This window comes from Rhinolophus sinicus, chromosome 8, assembly GCF_057876585.1.
Source record: "Rhinolophus sinicus isolate RSI-liver-muscle chromosome 8, RSI-T2T, whole genome shotgun sequence".
In the NCBI taxonomy this organism is placed as follows: domain Eukaryota; kingdom Metazoa; phylum Chordata; class Mammalia; order Chiroptera; family Rhinolophidae; genus Rhinolophus; species Rhinolophus sinicus.
In genome coordinates, this window is record NC_142508.1 from 41718248 (window position 1) to 41742067 (window position 23820).

The 23820-nt window shown below is 39.3% G+C and overlaps 2 protein-coding genes across 30 annotated transcripts in view; both read right to left on the bottom strand.

The window, feature by feature from the left end:
• Window positions 1-690: 690 nt before the first annotated feature.
• On the bottom strand, window positions 691-13806 carry LOC148757552 (uncharacterized). Of its 8 annotated transcripts, none has more exons than XM_074314183.2 (6): window positions 11727-11973; window positions 9664-9757; window positions 8831-8927; window positions 7201-7327; window positions 6572-6664; window positions 691-2762 (listed from the first exon to the last, which is right to left on the bottom strand). In XM_074314183.2, the coding sequence occupies exons 4-6, from the start codon at window positions 7232-7234 to the stop codon at window positions 1336-1338; spliced, it is 1554 nt and encodes a 517-aa protein (XP_074170284.1). In that variant the 5' UTR covers window positions 7235-7327; window positions 8831-8927; window positions 9664-9757; window positions 11727-11973; the 3' UTR covers window positions 691-1335. The 8 variants fall into 8 exon arrangements, with proteins under 8 accessions (XP_074170284.1, XP_088656257.1, XP_088656256.1 ...); XM_088800131.1 differs by having other exon boundaries at window positions 8696-8927; XM_088800130.1 differs by lacking the exons at window positions 8831-8927; window positions 11727-11973 and adding an exon at window positions 13151-13806.
• A 2554-nt stretch (window positions 13807-16360) lies between these two features.
• The window catches only part of ZNF45 (zinc finger protein 45), a 33013-nt gene continuing 25553 nt past the window's right edge, over window positions 16361-23820 (bottom strand). For all 22 annotated transcript variants that reach the window (XM_074314190.2, XM_019756567.3, XM_019756565.3 and 19 more), the window contains one exon: window positions 16361-22727. In XM_074314190.2, the coding sequence (XP_074170291.2) occupies window positions 20899-22727 (1829 nt within the window). In that variant the 3' untranslated portion in view covers window positions 16361-20898. The remainder of the gene's footprint in view (window positions 22728-23820) is intronic.

Genomic DNA, 23820 nt, shown 5'->3' on the forward strand with positions numbered 1-23820 from the left:
AAAGGTACCAACCAGCCCCTACTCGGGACCTTATGGCACCACTAATTTGGTAGGAAAAACAACTTGAGGGCCAAAGTGGAAGCTTGTCCTCATGGAAAAGAGCTCTGCCCTCATTTGAACTTTTCATTAGTTATTATCCCTCCTTTGGCAATGAAAACACCATTTCAGAGAATTATGTCCACTATCAAACTAAGCAGGATGGCTGAAGAGCCTGGCATAGGTGTCATTCTGACTCTTACAGCCTATGATATTTGGGGCAGCCAGATGGCTCAGTTGGTTAAAGCCCGAGCTCTGAACAATAGGGTTGCCAGTTCAATTCCCACATGGGCCACTGAGCTGCACCCTCCACAACTAGATTGAAGACAATGAGCTGCAGCTGAGCTTCCGTAGGGGTGGTCTGTGCCCCCTGCAACTAAAGATTGAAAACGGCAACTGGACATGGAGCTAAGCTGCGCCCTCCACAACTAGATTGAAGAACAACAACTTGGAGTTGATGGGCCCTGTTTTTTAAATGGGTTTTTACCAAGAAAAAAAGCATGTAACTGTCATTCCTATACCGGCATGAATACAACATTTCATGAAGTTTGATAGAGAAATGCTACAATTAGAAGGCAATCATGTTAAAGCCTGCATGGAAATGCAAAAATTAAAAATCAATGATAAATTGAAGATTAAGGAAACTTTTGTCACTGGTAATTAAATCTGATACTTTTAATGTGTTGCTTTGAACACTTACTGAACATTGAAAATTTCAATTGTGAAACATGTAGTAGCCAGTTATTACAAAGTTGAAACTGTTTCAGTCTGCACTGTGAGAAAAAAAAAATCACAAAATAGTATTGAATTTACATTATATACAGCAATGGAACACCAGACAGAAACCCAAATAAGAACCCAAGAACTGAGGCAGAGGATAGGCTAGGAGCCAATTGCAATAGGATACTACCAAAATAATGCTGTGGGATGCAGGACCCAGTGTATTTCTGTATTTCAACTCATGATTCTCTGAATTATTTTCACAGGTTTTCTTTTCCAGACACAATTTTTAAATATATATTTTCTCCCTTTGATTCATTTAACAAGTAGTGAGCACACACAGTGTGAAGGTTGTGTAGATTCAGCAGCAAACCAGCTTCCTGCCCGCATGTAGATTACATACTAGGGGACACCAATTTTAACATCTAACATTAGTTTTGTAAATGTCTGAACAAATTATTATTTCTAAGGCCTATCTCGAGTGGTAACTGTAATTATCAAGGTTCTGATTGAAGCCCTCCGTGCATCACTTGTGTGGTTTCGGGATCACTGGGATATTTTGAGCTAGGGCTGAAACACTCACTTTAATAAAACAAGTTGTTTTCCTTCCTGTAAGACTGCATGAAATTTATCACCAACATGGTTTCTGTGATGAATTTTAAGATACGAACTTGACCTGAAGTGCTTACCACATATCTTACACTTGTAAGGTTTCTCCCTTGTGTGAACTCTCTGATGAGATTGCAGATGTGCCAACTGACTAAAGACCTTACCACACAAATCACATTTGTATGGCTTCTCTCCAGTGTGGACTCTCTGATGAAGTTTAAGATGTGAGGCCTTACTTAAGCACTTCCCACACTCCCAACATGTGTACGGTTTCTCTCCCGTGTGGATACTCTGGTGCACGTCACAATCCAAACTTGTCTTGAAGCCCTTCCCACACGCCTCACATTTGTATGGCTTTTCTTCACTGTGGACTTTTTGATGAGCTTTCAGGTATGATTTCCGGCCAAATCTCTTCCCACATTCTTCACATGCGAATGGTTTTTCACCACTGTGGACTCGCTGATGGGCCAAAAGATGTGAAGCCCATCTGAAGCTCTTCCCACATTCCTTACAATTATAGGGTTTCTCTTCTATGTGAATCCTCTGATGACAATAAAGATCTGCCCTAGAAAAGAAGCTCTTTCCACACTCCTCACATTTGTATGGTTTCTGTCCCATGTGGATGCTCTTATGGATGTGAAGATGTGAGCTCCAACCGAAACACTTCCCACACTCCTCACATTTGTATGGTTTCTCTCCCGTGTGGACCACGCAATGACTATTAAGTCCTGATCTACGACGAAAGTTCTTCCCACAAATATCACATCTGAATGGTTTCTCCCCCGTGTGAACTCTCTGATGGTTCTGAAGATGGCAAGCATGAATGAAGGCCCTCCCACACTTCTCACACTTATAAGGTTTCTCTCCTGAGTGTAATTTGCAATGGTCACTAAGTGTTGATCTACGACTGAAGCCTTTCCCACATTCCTCACACTTGAATGGTTTCTCTACAGTGTGGACTTTCTGATGAGTTTGCAGACGTGAGCTCTGACTGAATTCCTTACCACACTTATCACACTTATAACATTTTTCTCCAAAGTGAACTCTCTGATGAATACAGAGTGCTGACCTATGGAAGAAGCTTTTTCCACACTCATAACACGTATGAGACTTCTCTGCTGAGTTTAACTGTTGATGAAGATCAAAGATGGACACACCACTGAAGAATTTTTTACACTCATTTCCCTGGTAAGATTTCTGGCCCGTGTGAGTTAAAGACAGTCCTGTCCCAACAGGGCTGGAAGAATCCCTTTGTTTGGGGAACTGAGAGCTCTTTATCATGGAGTCTTGACATCTGAGTAAGTCTCTTGCAATTTGTTGCCAGATCTGCCAGCAGGAAAGTTCTTCATGTGGTTCTGATTCTGGAATGGTCTCCATCTCTTGTTGGATCTTGCCTCCTATAAGGACAGAAAATGCAGACATATGGACCAGTGAAGGCTTTGTTTATTGTCTTCAAGATTTCAGTTAGGAGAAAGCATGAGACTTTAATGAATACAGGGACTATTCACTATGTCCTCTGGGCATGTATCGTGGTCTCTGGTTTACATGACTACAGAAATCAAGAGGTAGTCCAGCAGGCTCCTCTCCACTAAGCATCAATGAAACCAATTTAGAACCACACCAAGTCTCCTATGTGAGGTACAAGTTAGAAACCAAAGACTTCATAACAAAAATGATAATACGATACATGATGCTAATCTGTTGCTATTTCTACTGAATTTCATAATCAGTATAAACTCTTGGATAGTAAATTATGCAGCAATAACATACACAATAAAGTACGAATCACACAAACTTTAAGGAAAAGCTATATTATATATATATAATATATATAAAATACTTTGTATATACAAAGTATATACAATACTTTGTATATACAAATATTTAGTATATACAATTCTTTGTATAGTTGGATTTATGTTACATATCCTTAGGTAGTAAAAAAACTTAATCATACCAAAAAAGGGGTGTTGTCTTTGCCCTGGACATTTGACAGATAAGCTCTAACCCCATGGACTGTCACACCCAAAGAGTTCCTGAGGTTATTGGGTCATACTGGCTGGTGTAACAATATGATTTAGGAATAAGGCTGACCACACCAGAAAGACCAAGAATGTGATTTCGGATGGGGCTTTCAGTTACCCGGTGGTGTGGACCAGGAGACAGAATAACCACATGAAACTATGCAATGTATACTAGCCATGTGATGGAGCTTAATTACTTTGGACACTGAGACTTCAGTGAGTTTCCCTGATTAGACACACCCTGTGTATAATTTTATACCTTCATGTAGGAAAGTAATACAGAAACACCCCCTTGACTCTATGCAGAGGACAGTGGAAGCTCTATCTGGTTCTCCCCTAGATTCCCTTTCATGTGCCTTTTCTGTTACTTAATTGTAAGGTGTATCCTTCTCTGCAATAACTCTAATCGTGAGCTTAACAGCATTCAGTGAATTCTATTAGGCCTTATAGAGAATTATTCAATTTTAAGGTTGCTTTGGGAACCCCCAAACTGGCAGCTGGTGTCAAGTGCAGGAGGTCTCGGTGTCAAGCGGATGAGTGTCAACTGTCCCTCTAAATTATGTAGTTCATTAAACTCTTTGTAACCCATCATATCAAAACCTAGAATTGTTTATATCTTTATATCCAAGGCATTCCTGCAAATTCTATATAATATGTATAGTTCATCTTATTTTTCTGTGTTGATACAATAACTTAGTTAAGATATCTGAAATATAAAAGAGAGAGGAATCTGCCGTTTTGCTATGAAGCCAAGTCTGCACCCCATGGGGATACACAAAGGGTGATGCTACTGCTGACCAAGAATCAGTAGGGGTTAAAGAAACACACGAGGGCCTACGTAATGGTTGCTTCTGAGGCTTCTGGACCGTTTCTTTCAAAACAGTGTGGAAAAACTTTGGATGGAGATAAATTGGGCTTTCACATCAGTTTTTCAGATTGAAAACTGCAGCCTTTTAGTTAGCTGTAAAACAAATTTCAAAGCATGCAATAAGCATCTGGAAAAAAGAATCAGGATAGAAACTATCAGAGAAAGGATGGGGTCATTTCATGAATTGGCTCGCAAAGTCATACATATAAATCTACACACATGTACAATATTTCTTTTGGTTACACTGAAAGATGCATTTCTTAGAACGGCTTGTGGTCTAAAAAGTTTGAAAACTTGCTTCAGGAACTTAGCAAGTCCTTGATTATTCAAATAGAAAGATAAGTTCCAAAGGCGGAAATTTGGAAAAATACTTGTAGGTGAGTATGCACCTCTTAATAGGTACCATAATAATCAGCCTGTAAGCTGATTATTGTCAGCGAGCTCAGGAAATAGAGATTCCCCCCCCCCCATTTGTGGGGGAACTGTCTAGGAGTAGACACCAGGGTCCTCATTAAAAAAAGTATTCTCCCCAGGAATGACAACGCCCCCTAAGGAAGACTCCAGGAGAGTTACACAGAAGGCACGTTTGTGGTCACAACCACAATGCTTACAAGTTTCCCTGGGCTGCGGGTCAAGTGCACACACACAAACGCACAATCACACTAAGGGCATCTGAGTAAGTAGAAATGGGATAGGCAGCCATTTGAAGACAAGAAATGTTCTGCAGTATTGTTGATTCGCTCTGGTTTATGTATCACTTATTAGCTGTCTCCGTGAGCCATGGAGCGACGGGGTGAAAAGGAAGCACAAGGGCCCATGCACTGCTTTCTTAGGTGGGTTCTGGACTGTCTGAAAACAGTATGGAAAAACTTTCAATGTAGATAAACGGGCCTTTCACATTAGTTTTTCAAATTGAAAACGACAGACCTTTAGTGAGCTGTGAAATAAATTTAAAATTTTGTAATAAGCACTTATAAAAATTAACAGGATGGAAACTATCAAAACATCACCACCAGCAGGAAAGACAGTAAGGTCCAAGCCCCAGAACTTATGAACATGTTACTACACAGCAAAGAGGAATTGGGTTGCAGATGCAATTAAGGTTGCTAATCAGCTGACCATAACAATAGTTAGAGCTTCTGGGATTATCCAGGAAGGACGAACGTAATCAGAAGGGTCCTGAAAGGCAGAAGACAGAGGTGGAAGAGCAGCAGAGGAAGTGTACAGAAGAATGGTCAGTAAGGCAACATGATGGGCTTTGAAAATGGAGGAAGGGGAACAAGAGCCAAGGAACTGGCCAGGCCCTAGATACTGGCAACGCAAGGAAAAGGTTTCTTCCCTACAGCATCCAGAAAGAAACGCAGCCCTATAGACATCTTTTTTTTCCTCCCCTTCTTCAGCCCCCACCCCGCCCACTCTCTGGTTCAAGCCGTTGTTTCTCAGTCTAGTTGTGTAGGACACAGCTCCCTCGCCCATGCTGGTATTATGAGCCTTGCGCTCCCCCTCCGCTGAGCCAGTTGTGGGTCGGCCACTCACAGCAGCTCTTGCCGGCTGCTGGCCACTCACACTGGGTGCTGGCCACTCACACTGGCCAGCTGCTGCTCCTGGCAGCACATGGTAGCCCACGGCAGCCCAGCTCCACAGAGAGCCATTGTTCACAATCTTAGTTGTAGAGGGCACAGTTCACGGGCCCACATGGGAATCGAACTGGCAATCTCGGCATTAGGAGCACGGCGCTCCATCCACCTGAGCCACTGGGCCAGCCCCTATAGACATCTTGATTTTAGCTCAGTGAGGTATGTCAAACTTCACACCTAAAGAACTAAAACATGGTAAAATTTTGTTGTTAGCTCTGTTACATTTATAGTAATTTGTTAAAGCTCTAGTAGGCACTATACAGTATTCTTGGCAGATCTGAGAACCAGGAGGGAGACAAATGTGGGTGGAAAAAATGGAGCAAAAGGGAGAGGATCAGAGATGTTTTCAAAGAGGGAGTGGGGATGCAGAGCAGACCCCAGGGGACTCCAAGAGCCACTTTAAGTGGTTTTACCTTTAAGAAAATAAAAAAGAAGCCATGAAGGATTTTGAACAGACAAATGGCAACCTGACTTACATTTCCAAAGGATCGCTTTGGCTGCTATATGAAGAACAGGTCTAGGATGGAAAGAGTGGGAACAGGGCAACCAGTAAGAGGGTGGTCGTAACAATCCAGGATTGAGGTTTGGTGATTTAGAACAAAGCGACGGAAATCAGCATAGAGAAAAGTAAGAGGCAGGACAGCTGCCTCTAAGACTCATACTTGCTTGGTTCTTACCTGAATTCCCTTTTATTTGGGTTGCCACCTTTATCATCCAAAACTTTTCTCCCCTTACTAAATGGACCGAGCCTTGTTTGAATGGTTGATGCCCTGTGAAAATGCAAAGTCACATGCTTAAAACCAACACATTCGCGGTAAAATTTCCTGGAAAATTAGATTCCCATTGCATACTCTTCAAGTAATCAGAGGCAGTGTTTTTCAAACCTTTTTTCTTCGTGACTCATTTGAAGAAATGCTATTTGTGAAGACCCATACATATACGCATAATGAGTTAAGAAGTACTTCTTGATTTCTTTGGAAGAGTGTGACAAGGATTGATGTTATCTAATTCACTTTATTTCATTAAAAAATGATAGTAGGACTCACTAAATTGCTTTTATAACTCATGATAGGGTCAGAAATAGATAATATAGACCAGGACGCTGTCCATTTACAGTCTTTAACAAAACACAAACTTGCCTGTTGATAAAAACCAAAATAATTCCCTTTTAGTGTCGCACATATATTAGAAAAGTCAGACTCCCAAACTCAGGGAACCATGTCAAGGGCCCCAAAGCCTTGAAAACCCACAGATACAAAGACACCCCAGGAGCCGGACATTGAGTTGAGAGGGCGCTTGTCCTCACCCACTGACAGCAGGTTCCTGAAGTTCTCCAGCATCACATCTCGGTACAGCTTCCTCTGGGCGGAGTCCAGCAGCCCCAGCTCCTCTTCGGTGAAGACCACAGCCACGTCCTTGAACGTCACCACTTCCTACACCACCACACACATAATCCCAACCTTACAACCAATGGCCACTGGGAGAGGGACAGTGCTGAGCACATGTTATCTTCTTGTCTGTCACTTTCAAACAGAATGGTTATTATTCCTTGACATTTGCTTGGTTTCCTGTGTGAACCTAAGTAGGTTTCTCATATTTTATGTATTTAAATGGAAGATGAGATCAAAAACCTTATCCAGCAGCTCTAAGGAGTAAATGCAGAGACAGAACTAAGGGCTTGGCAAATCCAGCAAGACTGGATGTTTTTAACCAAAGTTTTACCTTAGTTTGTAACTGAAGGCAATCAAGATATCCTTCAGAAGGCGAATGGATAAACTGTGGTATATCCAGACCAAAGTGTAATTTAGTGCTAAAAAGAAATGAGCCATAAAGCCATAAAAAGACCTGAAGGTGCCTTAAGTGCATATTAATAAGAAGCTAGTTTAAAAGGCCATGTATGTATGATTCCAACCACATGACATTCTGGAAAAGGTAAAATTATGGAGACTGTAAAAAGATCAGCAGTTTCCAGGGGTCGGGGGAAGGGAGGAATAAACAGGTGGAGCACACAGGATATTTTGAGCAGTGAAACTACTGTGTGTGATAGTGTAACAGTGGGGACATGTCATTCATTATTAATTTGTCTAAACCCATAGAATACACACCAAGAGTGAACCCTAATGTAAACTGTGGACACAGGGTGATAATGATGTGGTGATAATAATGTCCGATAGGTTCATTTATTATAGCAAAAGTACCAATATGGTGGGGGACGTTAACAATGGGGGAGGCGGTGCATGTGTGGGCACAGAGGGGACATAGGAACTCCCTACCTTCTGCTGGATTTTAGTGTGAATGCAAAACTGCCCTAAAATATAAAGACTATTATTTAAAAAATACACAGAAACCAACCTAAAGTTATACTATTACTTTGAAAAAAAACTAACACATGAAGGAATAAAAATAGATCAGTAAGTAAAAGACATGCAGGATATGACTCAGACATAGGAAAGAATTCAGCTTTTCCTGTGTGAAAATCTCTAATAATATCTGTGTAAAGCAGCAGTTAGAGCCTATTATACGGTGCCACATTTGAACAATCTATAAAATTCCAACGTGGCATTTATCAAATGTACTTTTTCAATACTGAGCCCCTAGTACATCGAGGACAAAAAAGTAGGCATATTGGGCCAGCCTGGTGGCTCAGGTGGTTGGAGCTCCATGCTCCTAACTCCGAAGGCTGCCGGTTCGATTCCCACATGGGCCAGTGGGCTCTCAACCACAAGGTTGTCAGTTCAATTCCTTGAGTCCCGCAAGGGATGATGGGCAGCGCCTCCTGCAACTAAGATTGAACACGGCACCTTGAGCTGAGCTGCCACTGAGCTCCCGGATGGCTCAGTTGGTTGGAGCGCATCCTCTCAACCACAAGGTTGCCGGTTCCACTCCCGCAAGCAATAGTGGGCAGCGCCCCCTGCAACTAGCAACGGTAACTGGACCTGGAGCTGAGCTGCGCCCTCCACAACTAAGACTGAAAGGACAACAACTTGACTTGGAAAAAAGTCCTGGAAGTACACAATGTTCACCAATAAAGTCCTGTAAAAAAAAAAAAAAAGTAGGCATATTACTTGGAGAGTTAATTTTTTTGGAGGAAAAGGTTGCAGGTAGGAAAAGTGTCACTTCAGTGTTGCTTGAAACAATAAAACTCACAAACCACCTTAATGTCCTTCCCCTTTTTTTTTTTTAAGGAGGGTGCAGCTCAAAGTGGCCCATGCGGGGATGGAACTGACAACCTTGTTGTTGGTAGCAACGTGCTCTAACCAACTGAGCTAACCGGCCACCCACAAACCACCTTAATGTCAATGAGTGCTAAGTAGTTAAAAATAAAAAAGCACATCAATTTAATAGGAATATTACATAACCATAAGTAACAAATGTTAAATCATAATCATATTAATTGAAAAAGTGCAATAGATGTGTATCATGAATATTATAATAAAACTATGAATGCACATGAGGAAAAATAGTTAATGTGTCAGCAGTGAAGTAATGAAGAGGGAAAACTAGTCATTCTTAATTGTACACCTGAAATCTATGTAGCTTTACTAACAATTGTCACCCCAATAAACTTTAATTTAAAAAAAAAACAAAAAACTAGTCAGTCCTATTAATTTTTCCACACTTATTCCTGAAATAAAATGAATCATAACAAAATGAAACAAACAAGTGCAAAGTAAACAGGTCTTTAAGTGCCTGGTGTTCTCCTTGAGTCACTACACCTGACCTTCTGTGTAGTAAGATTTTAACAGCAACAAAGGCAAGCCATTTGCACCTGGAATGTGGTCATTTTTTCTTCTCACTTCTGCAGGTGTACAGATTCCTGAATATGGAGAGTCCTGCTAGGCAGAATTGTGCCTTGTTAGTGTCTGGAAAGACAGAAAAAGGACATGAAAGGATGACGAAGGATGCTGCTCACCTCCATGAATGCTTACTGTGAACTGGCCAAGGAGCCCCCTCCTTGGGGTGGCAGCTGCTGTACACAGCTTGAAGAGCAGATCAAGGCCTGGGTACTCTGTTCCTGTACAACACACACACATACACTGGCACCATCTCCACTGTTAATTTGTGGCTCCCACGGTACAAATTTGGATTCTGATATGATGGAAATTGAGACAATACTATGCAAGAATCATCTCTAGGGAAACAATATCTAGGTTTAAATTCTAGTTCAGCTTCTCACTTAACTGGGTCATCTTGGGCAAACTAGCAACACCTCTTTCCCTCAACTTTGTCATCTGTACAACTGAAAGAATATTAATTTCAACTCACTGAACAGTTTGCAGCTGGACAGCACCTTGAATACTATCAGGATTTCTTATTTTTGTAGCGATAGTAAAAAAGATGACACTCTGTAATGCGAACTTGCTCTTGTAAATATGTATTTCTACCAAGACTTTTATAGGCAGAAAGGAGTAGGAATAAGGAAGTTATACTAGGCAAAAAGCAGCTTGGTTATTGCAAGGTCACTTCCTTTAGGGGATGGTAAGGGCCTATCAGGCAGAAGACCTCACTAGAGTTGATCTGGAGATTCCTGCTTCACTGGTTTAAGATTCCATTTCTGAGAGAGCCAAAACTGTCATGAAGTCTCACTTTGGTGAGATGAGACTGTCGATGAAAAACAACCAGTTTAAGAGAAAGCTTCTAAAAGTTTATTTGAGCCAAATTGACGACACTTGCTGGGAAGCAAAATCTCAACGGGTTGAGAAAATGCACCGCAAAACAGCAGTTGCAGCTTATTTTATACATAGAATCAAAGGAGGGGGGTTACATGAAATCCACTGATGGTAGATTAAGGGGGTGGGAGAAAGCAAAGTGGGAAATCCCAGGGATTGGATAAAAGTAAATTGGAGAAACAGGTACTTCTTTTACATAGGAGGGTACAGCACAGTTATGGTAATAGTCCACATAGAGACATTAATCAAAGGACAAGAATAATAACGAGGGAGTCTGTAGTTTCCTGCTTTGGTCGGAAAAAGAGATTATTGACCTTCCAACGATGTCATCTTAGACGCAAAAAGACAATAGACAGGCTTTCTTAAGGTGAAGATTGACTTTATGAAGGCAGCTTCAGGCTAAAGATGTGACTTCCTGCTGTGGCCCACCTTAGTTATGAATTTTTTTATGTTCAGGCTAGCTTGTGTGATTATTTTTAGTCTCCTGACCTTGTCAGGTTTAACTTGTGGCGGCTTTTCTGTCCTCAAGACTTACCATAAGTGACTCCATTCTGGGCCTGTTGTCTCGTTTTTAACATCTGTCTCTGAGAAATTGGATATTCTGCCCTTCCCATCCTCTCCTCCTTTCCAGTGAAAAATGGTTTTGGGAGTTAAGTCTGACTTCCTGCATAGATCAAAGAGAAGTGCCAGGGACACTGCAGCTGGACCACTTAAGATATTAGCATTCACGGCTTTCAGGGAACTGAGCACAAACCCAAAACTAAACAGTGGAAGCCACATGCTAGGAACTGCATTTTTACTTATACTATCTCGTTTAATTCTCAAACCACTGTATGAGGAAGGTAGTAACATCATCCCAATTTTACAGAAAAACATCGGAGAGAGAAATTTAGGTAACTCGCAAAACGTTCTACGGAGGGAAACGGCAGAGAGGGTGGAAGGTGCGAGGCTTGGGGAGGCGGAAAGCGCTGGAGACCCTCCAACCAGGCGATGCACAACCCACCGACCCAAATGCAAAGAGGATCCGCCAAGGAGGGTGCCGCCCGTCCCCCAGGCCGAAAACCACCGCTCTCTCACGCAACCTCTTTCTCCTAATTCATGGCCGGGTAGTACCAGAACCCAAGAAAGTTCGGAAGTGTAGCAACAAGCAGAACCAACTCACCACAGCAAGATGAAAGATGGCAGCAACCTGGAACCTAGAGCGGAAGTGCTGCGAAGGAATACACTTCCCAGAATTCCCCTGTCCGGCTGCCTGTGCGGAAGTATCCGAGGCTCTGCGGCACCTGTGGACTACATTTCCCAGAAAGCCAGAGAACATTCTCACGCTCTTCAGGCGGAAGTGCTTGAGACATTCTCGGAGGCGTTGGACCACAACTCCCACAACACCGGTGGGGAGAAAGTTCACACTGTCACCTTCTGAGTGGTTGTGTGGATACGTACCTACACTGAGAGCTAGTGTTACCCTCTCCCGAATCCGTGAGCGGAAAATTTTCGATAGACGTGACTTCCTGAAGTCTAAATGTCTTCAATTATTAGTTGAAAGAGTAAACAGTGAGTCACGAGATTTAAAATTAATCTCGACCTGGGAAATGTTCAATTTAGGGGCAGTAGGGAGCAGAAAGCAGGGTAATGCAATCTGATAATATGATAAGTAAAGCTGGGAATTCGAAGAATGGGGCAGGTAGACTGGTTTTGGGGAGGCAATGATTTGCAAATAAGGTATTCAACTTTACTTTTGACCTAGTGGTACCAGTGGTTTGGTAGGATATAGTGATACAATCAAGAATCATATGTAAAGTTACTAAACACCATTAATCATAATGGAAATGCAAATTAAATTAATAGGAGATAGCACTACAGTCTAACCAGAAAAGCTAAAAAGAAAAAAATTGCACTGTCAACACTTTCATACCACTCCTAGAGTGTAAATTGGTACAACCCTTTGAAACATTTTTTCAAGCATCTATTATTTAAGATACTTAAAGATATTCATACCCAATAACCTTTTGGTTCAACCCACACATACATTCCTCACATTAATATATCCATACATTCAGCTAAAGACGTTTCCCAGTATGCACTACTTTTAAGAGCCAAAAGTGGAAACTACCCAATGACCAGCTATAATAAAATGGAGTATTGGTAAATTTACACATTGTAAAAATATTCACCAATGAGAGTGAAAACTCATCTAGTCTCCAAATTTGAATTTCATAATGTTGAGGAGATGAAGTTTGACACAAAATACTGTATGATGGTCTGATTCCATTATGTAAAATACAAAAACAGCCTCAGCAAATTGATCATATTACGAGTTAGTGAATGCCACAGTAAAAGGACTGTGACTAGAACGAGGCATCAGGGAGGATTCTGGGGTGTTGGATTTGTCCTGGTCCTCCAAGAAATGGACACTAAGACTAAGAATTTAATGTATAAGAATATTATTATATTAAGGAAAAAGCAAGGGGCCAGGGGAATCTATAAGAATCATATGACCATGATGCAGATATGACCCAGACTAAATGAGAGTGGGAAGGAAGATTTGGTGGACTGATCATTTAGCCTCTTAAGCTGTTAAATACTCACCAATGCCATCAGGGGGTCGTGGAGAAAGTTGTTGTAAAGAGGAATTCTGGCTTCCAGAAATGGGTCTGCTGAGATCCCTGCTGCATTAGCTGGGAGCATCCAATAGGAGAGTGCCTCCAAACCACAAAACAGCTGGGAGTTTTGTTCAGTTGTGCTGCCTGTAATTGGATATTTGTAAGGTAGAAGGCTGTCTCGCAATTTGAGTTTATCTGATGTTTCTGCAGGTTGTATATTTTTGGCAGGAACAATAATACAGAAGTGATATTGTGTTCTTCTCAGTTATCATATCTGGAGGCCTGAAATGTTGGTTTGTTCTATTGTTTGTAACATTAACTTTGATCTCTGAGCTAATACGATCATCAAATTTCTCCACAGTAAACTTACTATACATTTCTTTGTAATTAATAGTTTGTAGAGATATTGGGACGGTATACTATTGTGGGGAGCCATGGTTTCTTGCAACCCTGAACCTTGCAGACTGGCTCGGTTTCTGCCCCCATAACATTGTCTCTGCCTTATCTGAGAAGCGCCTAACGGCTGCTGAGGAATGTGGTGAAAACGGCCAGTTCCCAGACACAGAAAACTAAGGGCTTTCTAGACAATTAGTAGATTCTGTCTCCTTGAAATATTTACTTTTGTGAGTTTCAGTGACCTTGTATCTTCTATGTCAAAATAAGGTTGAAGCTGGAAAGATTTACTTTCACTGAGATAATGCATATCTTCTTCGTTTAACTGCACGTACTCAAATTGTATATATTGGTTAGAGATAATAAACTCAGGGCTTCAGCATGACTGAAGACCGGCCGCATTAGCATTTGTGTGTGTCTTTTATTTCATTCCCACTCCCCCATTCAGGTACTGATCGACTCGTGGCGGCTGGCCCGTCACATACTATTCTGTTCCTCAAACTTTCACCTAACATTTTCAGCATTCTTTGATGATCCCAGTATTTGTGATGATGGTTGCCAGGTGTTTTCTCATTCCACCATTCTACATTTATGGATTAGCTTTCTACTGTAATAGTTTACATTCTTTTCTTTCTTTTTTCTTCCTTCCTTCCTTCACATCTTTCTTCATATTACATTATAAACATTTTAATGTTCAGATTCTTCAAATTTGCTCCTCCCCTCTTCAGTGTGATCACGTTACTAAATGAAATACTACTTTGGTTCATTTGTTTTTGCTTTTAAGTTTTATGTTTTTCCTTTTATATATATATATATATATATATATATATATATGCATGTGAAACATTAATATGGTTCTAATAGTTAGAATCCTGTAAAAGGGATGATCAGAGGAATGTACTGTGTGCATTTAAAACCTGGCAGATGTCTAGACTTAGAGCAGCTTGATGGTGGATAGTGCAGAACTGAAATCAGTTGGGCAACCCTGTGTTCACACCCATTTTGGCCACATATAGCTTTCTGACCTCAGGAAACTGACTTAACCTCTTGAAGACTTCACTTGTAAATATGAAAACTGGGAAACAGTGTTACATGAAAGGAATGAAGATTAACTGCATGTTGAACACACACAGCCCAATGTCTGGGAAATAACTATAAATATTTATTAACAATATTAATATCTAATAAATATTTTTTAATGAAATTACAAGAGATCTTACACATATGTTAAAGAATGTTAGTCTATGACTCATTTTCATGCTTTTTCTATGCAAAGCCCAGTGTAATTCTTGGGATCAAAGATTACTTATAAAGTCTTTGTAAATTGTCAAAGTAAACCTGTGGATGAATTTTGTTCTTTAATTTAACATTTAACAGATTAATTCTAATGATTTAAAATGTTTTCAAGTGGTGTTCATTGGCTTTATTTACTTGTTACATCTTGTGGATGTGGGGAATGACAAATTGAAATAATGCGTATCTATCTGTATAGACACAAGAATGCTGAAAGATTAGAATTAACTGCTCTATGATACTGCTCTGCTACCAACAATCTGGTTTGCTCCATTTGATAATAAATTGTACAGACCATGAGCTGTTAACTCTGTCAATATCCTTTTGAGAAGCACGAGGAAATGATTAGAGACCAATAATTAGAGGTCCTCAACTATGGTTGAATTATTGGGCCCCAGATGGCCAATAGTGCTGAAATAGGGAAACCATGGTGTATACGAGTATGAAGTATTCTCAGTGAGAATGATATTGTCCACTAGGCTGGGCCTGTATGTTGTAGAATTAAAAAACCAAACCAAACCAAACTACTTTTGTGTATAAAGCACAGATTATACGTACAATACATGAACAAGTAGAGTTCATCTACAATATTAAAATTCACAGGGTCAGGATCAGGTTAAAAGAAAGTCTAACAAGGCTCTTTAAGGAGGCTAAGAAAGTTAAGAAATATTGGCATCAATATTGGTAAAAATCATCTGTCACTAAAAAGCACTTTCTCGGTGGCCACCATTATTCTAAGTACTTATACTTTTATTTAACCCTGGGAAAATTTTAGGTAAATTCTGTCCCTATCCACGATAATAATTTAAACAGGCATAGAGAAGTAAAGCTTTTACATAGGGTTACATGGCTAGTAAGATCTAGGATTTTAAGGAATTCTGGCTCGAGTCCATGCTTTCTACCTCTACATAATACTTGTCTACAGTGATATATATGCTTTGTTTGATTATAGATTTTCCAAACATATTGATGGTCTCTGAATTTTATCAGACTCCTTCTGAGAAGCATAAGGATTAAATGTGGGGAGAAGTTAGGAAGGGCTCTCCCATCAGTAATTCAAAAGGGACCAGTCTTTCACTAAGTAACTGGGATTTTACCTGTGAGATATTATAAATGCTGGGTCCTCAAATGGCTATGAATCTTACCTCCTTCAGGTTTTCTCACCATCAGCCAAGGCTTTTCATAATACTCCACCTTGTTTTTCATATATTGTTTAAAAGGTTGATTCCCTAAGCATTATAATGATAAGATTTGGATGATTGTGTGAGATGAAAATCATCTGTTGTTTCAGTGACCAATAACATTATTCTCCCAATTTTCCTTTAGCAAAACAATCACCAAGGGCTAGCCAAATCAACACATGTCCATCTCACTAACATCTTCACTCCTTAGCTTCATGTACAAGAAAGTGTGGTCATGTAATAAATTCTGACCAATGGAACCAACAGAATCGTGAATAGAAAATCTAAACCAACCGATAACAAGGAGATTGAATCAGTCATCAAAAATATCCCAAGAGAAAAGCCCAGGACCAGATGGCTTTATTGATGAATTTTACCAAACATTTAAAGAAGAATTAATCCAACCCTTCTCAGACTCTTCCAAAAAATTAAAGAGGACATTTCCGAACTCATTTAATGAGGCTAGCATTACCTTAATTCCAGAGCCAGACAGGGACAAGAAAAGACAACTACAGGCCAATAACTCTGACGAATATAAGTGCAAAAATCCTCAACAAAGTTCTAGCAAACAAAATACAACAGCACATTAAAACGATGGTACACCATAATCAAGTGAGATTTATCCTTGTGGTGTAAAGATGGTTCAGCATATGCAAATCAGTGTGATAGACCACAGCATGATAAAGGATAAAAATCATATGATCATCATAGTAGATATAGAGAAAGCATTTGACAAAAATCAACATCCTTTTATGAGAAAAGTCACAGCAAATTAGGTATAAAAGGATTGTACCTCATAATCATAAAAGCCATATAATGGCAAGCCCACAGCTAACATCACACTCAAAAGTGAAAAAGCTCTAAGTTTTTCCTCTAAGATCAGGAATAAGACAAGGATGCCCACTCTCACCACTTCTATTCAACAGTACTGGAAGACCTAACCAGAGCAATTAGTCAAGAAAAAGAAAAAAAAAAAAAAAAGGAATCAGAAAGGAAGAAGTAAATTTGTCTCTGTTTCCGGATGACATGAACTTATATAGAGAAAATCCTAACAATGCCACCAAAATTGTTAAAACTAATAAAGTCAGTAGTTAGGATACAAAATCAACAAACAAAATTCAGTTGTATTTCTACATATTAACAACAAACTATCAGAAAGAGAAATTAAGAAAACAATCCCATTTACAATAGCATCAAAACAATATATTTAGGAATAAGTTTAAACAAGGAGGTGAAAGACCTGTCCATTGAAAACTATAAGACATTGATAAAATAAATTGAAGAAGACACAAACAAATGGAATGATATCCCATCTTCACAGATCAGCAGAATTAATATTGTTAAAAATGTCCATACTACCCAAAGCTACCTAGAGATTAAATGTAATTCCTATCAAAATTCGAATGGCATTTTCCACACAAATAGAAAAACAATCCAAAAAATTCATGTGGAACTGAAAAAGACCCCAAATAGCCAAAGCAATCTTGAGAAAGAAGAAAGCTGGAGGCATCACACTTCCTGATTTCAAACTATGTTACAAAGATATAGTCATCAAAATGGTACAGTACTGGCATAAAAACAGATGCATAGACCAATGGAATAGAAAGCCCAGAAAAAAACCCATGCATATGTGATCAATTAATCTTTAACAAGAGCACCAAGAATCCATAATGGAAAAAGCATAGTCTCTTCAAGAAATGGTGCTGAGAAAATGACATCCACGTGAAATTGGACTCTTATCTCACATCATACACAAAATCAACTCAAAATTGATTAAGATATAAATCTAAGACTTGAAATTGTAAAATTCTTAGAAGAAAAACTAAAGGAAAATCTCTTTGACATTACTCTTGGCAATAATTTCATGAATAAGACACCAAAAGCCCATGAGACAAAACCAAAAATAAGAGGGATTACATCAAACTAAAATGCTTCTGCACAGCAAAGGAAGCAATCAACAGAGTGAAAAGGCAACCTACAGAATGGGAGAAAACATTTGCAAATCATATCTGATAAAGGGTTAATCTCCAAAAATTATAAGAAACACTTACAACTCAGTATTTCAAAAATACCTAATAATCCAATTTTGAAAATGGATTAAGGACCTGAATAGACATTTGTCCAAAGAAGACACTCAAAAGGTGTATGAAAAATGCTCAATGTCACTAATCATCAGGAAAATGCAAATCAAAAACACAATAAAAATATCACTTCACACCTGTCAGGATGGCTATTATAAAAAAAAAAAAAAAGACAACAAGTGTAGGCAAGGATATGGAGAAATTGGAACACTTGCATACTGTTGGTGGGATGCAAATTGGTGCAGCCATTATGGAAAACAATATGGAGATTCCTCAAAAAATTAAAAATAGAACTATTATATGATCTAGCAACCCCACTTTTGGGTATATACACAAAATTGAACATAGGGTCTTAAGGAGATATTTGAACACCCATGTTCATAGCAGCATTATTTACACTAGCGAAGAGGTAGAAGCAACCCAAATGTCCACTGACAGATGAACTGATAAACAAAATATGGCACATACATACAATGGAATATTATTCAGCCTTTAAAAGGAGGGCAATCCTGTAATATACTACAACATCAATGAGCCTTGAGGACATTATGCCAAGTGAAATAAGCCAGTCACAATAAGTAAATATGAGTCCAGTTATATGAGGTGTCTAAAGTAATCAAATTCATAGAAATACAAAGTAGAATGGTGGTTGCTAGGGGCTGGGGGGGGGGAAATGGGAAGTTATTAATCTATGGGCATAAAGTTAAGCAAAATGGATAAGTTTCAGAGATCTGCTATACAACATTATATAATACCTATAGTCAAGAATGATATACTGTGACCTTGGATTAGGCAGAATTCTTATATCTGAAACCAAAAGCACAATCCATGAAAGATAAAAATTAAACTTTATCAAAAAAATTTAAAAACTCCATCTGTGCAAAAGAGTTAATGGAATAAAAATACAGTCTACACACAGGGATAAAATATTTGCAAATGCATAACTGACAAAGGACATATATCCAGAACATAGAAAGAATTCTCAAAAATCAAGAACAAGAAGAGTTCACAAAAGAAAATTGGTATAAGGATAACAAACATTCATATATAAAAATGTTCAACATACTTAGGAAAATATAAATTAGAACAAAAAATGAGATACCACTATAAACCTACTAAAATACTAAAAACAAAACTCTGACGTGCACTGACAGTGGGAATGCAAAATGGTATGTCCATTTTAGAAAAGTTTGTCAGTTTTTCATAAAGTTAAACACACTCTTATCATACAACCTAGCAATCCCACTTTTAAGTATTTACTAAGACAAAGAAAATATGTTGACACACAAAGCTGTATGTGAATGTTTATAGTTGCTTTCTTCATAAGAGCTAAAAACTGGAAACCCTTCAAATCATAAATAGATAAACAATATGGTACATCATACAACAGAGTGCCATTCAGCAATAAAAGGAATGATTACTGACACATACATCAAGGCTGATGAATTTCAGGAGCATAAGTGAAAGAAGCCAAGACTCCAAAGGTTACATACTGTTATGATTTGATTTATATGACATTGTGGAAAAGGTAAACAATACAGACAGAAAACAGATTGGTGGTTGCTAAGGATGTAGGGGATGTGATGGGGAAAAGGGTCACTACAAAAGTACAAAAGAATTTCAGGATGGAAGCTGAGTGATGGAACTGTTAAATGTCTTGATTGTGGTGGTGATAAATATGACAGTAAGCATTTGCCTAAACACAAAATGATACATTGAAGAGTCAATTTTACTGTATATAAATTATTCCTTAATTAAAAAAAGAGAATGTTAGTTTGTAAGAATTTTATAGATGACTTTTATATCACTGAGGACTTTTTATCAGAAAGGGATGTTTTGTCAAAAGCTTTCTCTCAATCTATTCAGATGATCATATATTTGATCAAAAGAATCCAGACACAAAACAATACGTACTGAACCCACATGAGGCTCAAGAACAGACCTAACTAATCTATGGTGTAGAAATCACAGTACTTGCTGTTGCCACTGGAGGTGGCCTTGACTGGAAATGTACACCAAAAAAAGTTCTGGTTTAATAGAAATATTGTATATACTGATCTCGGTGATTACACAAGTGTACACGTTTGTCAAAATTCATGAAGCTGTAAACATTGAGATTTATGCATGTTACTGCATGCAAATTATACCTCAATTGTTAGCATACAAAGTGCTGGTTACAACCTGCTGAATTGATTTTGGACCCACTAATGGGTTACAACCTTCAATTTGATGAAGTTTAGTTCACAGGACCTGCAGGTTGGGAAAATGAGCCCATGTGTCTAATTTAAATGTTCTCCAAGCCTTGCAGAATTCCTCTTGCAAGTACAATCGTATAAACATATCTGGAGATGAACTGAATAAAAACTTGAAATAAGACTGTCCTCTCTAACTCATTTAACAACTACTGAACATCTATGTGTTAGGCACTGAAAGGCAGAGTATATTTGGCAGTCAACAAAGTGGTTACCCTCTCGCACTTATGTGATAGTGGAATACATCCTGGCATTTCCGTCTTAGTACTTTTGGCTAACTCCAGATCAGACTCATCCTTCCTTCTTAAGCCTCTCCTCTGTGTAATATGTGCTGAATGTCAAGTTTCTGCATGAAGTCCTTATTTTTCCACTCTCATGAGGCTTCTCTGCTGTGTGGTCACCCAACCACTATGACATGTCACACTCTGGCTGAAATACTGACTTATAAAACAAAAACAAATTATTTCATCTTCTATGACAGGCCTGATAATTGGACTCTTTCAGCACCCATTTGAGGTACTAAAACATATAATTTTATAGAGCTTCTTTGCTGTATGAATTCTCTGATGAGGGAAAGTCCTTATCACCATCATCGTCAGCATGGATTCGTTGATGAATTATAAGACTTGAGCTCCAACTGAAACCCTTCCCACACTCCTCACATTTGTAAGGTTTTTCTCCAGTGTGAACTCTCTGATGGGCTTGAAGGTATGAACTCCAACTAAAGACCTTACCACACTCCTCACATTTATATGGTTTCTCTCCAGTATGGACTCTCTGGTGGGCTTGAAGGTATGATCTCTGTCTGAAGCGCTTACCACACACATCACATCGGTATGGTTTCTCTCCCGTGTGGACTCCACGGTGAGCCAGGAAATTTGAGGCCCGACAGAAGCCCTTCCCACATTCCTCACATTGGTATGGCTTCTCTCCAGTATGGCACCTCTGATGGGCTTGAAGCTGTGACCCCACACTGAAGCCTTTCCCACAGTCTGCACACTGATATGGTTTCTCTCCCGTGTGGACTCTTTGATGCACTTGAAGACTTGAGAACTGACTGAAGGCCTTACCACACTTCTCACATTTATAGGGTTTCTCACCTGTGTGGATTCTACAATGAACGTTCAGATCTGAACTCCGACTGAAGCCCTTCCCACATGTACCGCATTTGTATGGTTTTTCTCCAGTGTGACCTCTTTGATGGGCCAAAAGATTTGAGGCCTGACTGAAGCCCTTCCCACATTCCTCACATTTATAGGGTTTCTCTCCTGTATGGACTCTAAAGTGAATGTTAAAATCTGAGCTACGACTGAAGCCCTTCCCACATGCATCACACTGATATGGTTTCTCACCAGTATGGCCTCTCTGATGGTCCAGAAGATTTGAGGCCCGACAGAAGCCCTTCCCACATTCCTCACATTTATATGGTTTCTCTCCAGTGTGGCTTATCTGGTGGGCTTGAAGGTGTGAACCCACACTGAAGCCTTTCCCACACTCGTCACATTTATAGGGTTTCTCTCCTGTATGGATTCTACAATGAATATTAAGGTGTGAGCTATAACTAAAGCCCTTGCCACATGCATTGCATTTGTATGGTTTCTCTCCAGTGTGGATCCGCTGATGAGCCTGTAGTCGTGAACGCCAACTGAAGCCCTTCCCACACTCTTCACATTTATAAGGTTTCTTCCCCATGTGGACTCTCTGATGGACTTGAAGATATGAGCTCTGACTGAAACCCAGCCCACACTCCTCACATTTATAGGGTTTCGCTAAAGTGTGGATCATCAGAGGAGCATGACAATGTGAGCTTTTCCCGACGTTCCTCTCACACCCCTCAAATTTGTGTGAATTCTCTTCAGTGGTAACTCTCTGATGATGACTAAGATATGACCTCTGACTGAAACTCTTACATGACGTATCATATTTGTATGATTTCTCTTTGCTGTGCATTCTCTCATGGGCTTGAAGACTTGAAAACCGACGGAAGGTATTTTCACATTTTTCACATTTATAGGGCTTCTCTCCTGCATGGGCCATCTGGTTAATTTGAAGATGAAAGTCCTGAATGAAACCTTTCTCACATTCCTCCCCTTTGTAAGGTTTTTCTGCAGTGTGGACTCTGTGGGGAACCTCAAGATGTGAACTCAGATTAAAGCCTTTACCAAATTCTTCAAATTTACAGAGTGCATCATCTTGTTTTTCCAACTGTGAGCCAGTTTCTTGAGTATTTACTATGGAATCTTGACATCTGGTTAACTCCTTAGTAACCTGTTGCCAAATCTGTGAGCAGAAAAGCTCTTCATGTGACAGGTACCTTAATCCAACTTCTTGAACAATCTTCATATCATTTAGATTCTTGTCTCCTAAAAGGATAAAGAGAATTTGAAGTTGGGGCATGTAAATGCTTCGTTCAGAAATGTCGAGGTTATAAACTTAGACCTATACCCTCAGGCTTTATTGAACCAGGGCCAAGTTCCATTTTTATCATGTATCACGTTCTCTGATTTACATGCCTCCCAAAACCAAAAGTAGGTTGGTTCACCAGGTCCCCATTCACTACACATTAACAAGACCCATTCAGAATTGTACTAAATTTCATTAGAGATCTACAGGTTCAAAATTTGGTGGCTGGAAGAAAAATACTTCCTAGAGCATCTTTACAATGACCAAGCTGAACCTTACTAGAAGCCTTCTCTTCTTTTGCTGAAGCTGGTGTCTGACAAATAACTTCCACATAATTCTGCCTACTGCAAGCACATCTGACCAAAATGCTCAAAATGTCTAGTAAAACCCTTACACTTGAGCCTTGCTCAAAATGTCTAGTAAAATTCTTACGAATAGATTATCAAATGTCCCCAAGCAATGTTGAAAACCTTTGCTTTGAATTATTTTATTGGAAATTTACTCCAATGTTATGAGCCTTTGAGGCACCAGGTTGGTTGGAAAGACATTTGGGAGAAAACATCACTCAAAAGCCTGAAGTTCACAGCTACTATGGAAAACAGTATGGAGGTAGCTCAAAAATCTGAAAATGGAACTACCTTATGACCCAGCAATTCCACTCTTAGGTATCTATCCGGAGAAATCCAAAACTCTAATTCAAAAAAATTTATGCACCCCTATGTTTATTGCAGCACTATACACAATAGCCAAGACATGGAAACAACCGAAATGCCCATCGGTAGATGATTGGATTAAGAAACTGTGGTACATTTATACAACAGAGTATTATGCAGCCATAAAGAAGAAGGAAATATTACCATTTGCACAATATGGATGGACCTAGAGAACATTATGTTAAGTGAAATAAGTCAGACAGAGAAAGACAAATACCATGTGATCTCACTTATATGTGGAATCTAAAGAAAAGAATAAATGAATGAACTAATCAGAAAAAAAAAGTTTGAAGTTCAGAGTATAAGCAGAGAGTGGTCCTTCACCTCCTGCTGGGAAACA

Coding starts and splice junctions, on each gene's coding strand:
- LOC148757552 (XM_088800130.1), bottom strand. Junction 6,665..7,200: donor CAGGAACCTGCTGTCAGTGG/GTGAGGACAAGC, acceptor GCATTTTCACAG/GGCATCAACCATTCAAACAA. Junction 2,763..6,571: donor CCAAATAAAAGGGAATTCAG/GTAAGAACCAAG, acceptor CTGTCCTTATAG/GAGGCAAGATCCAACAAGAG.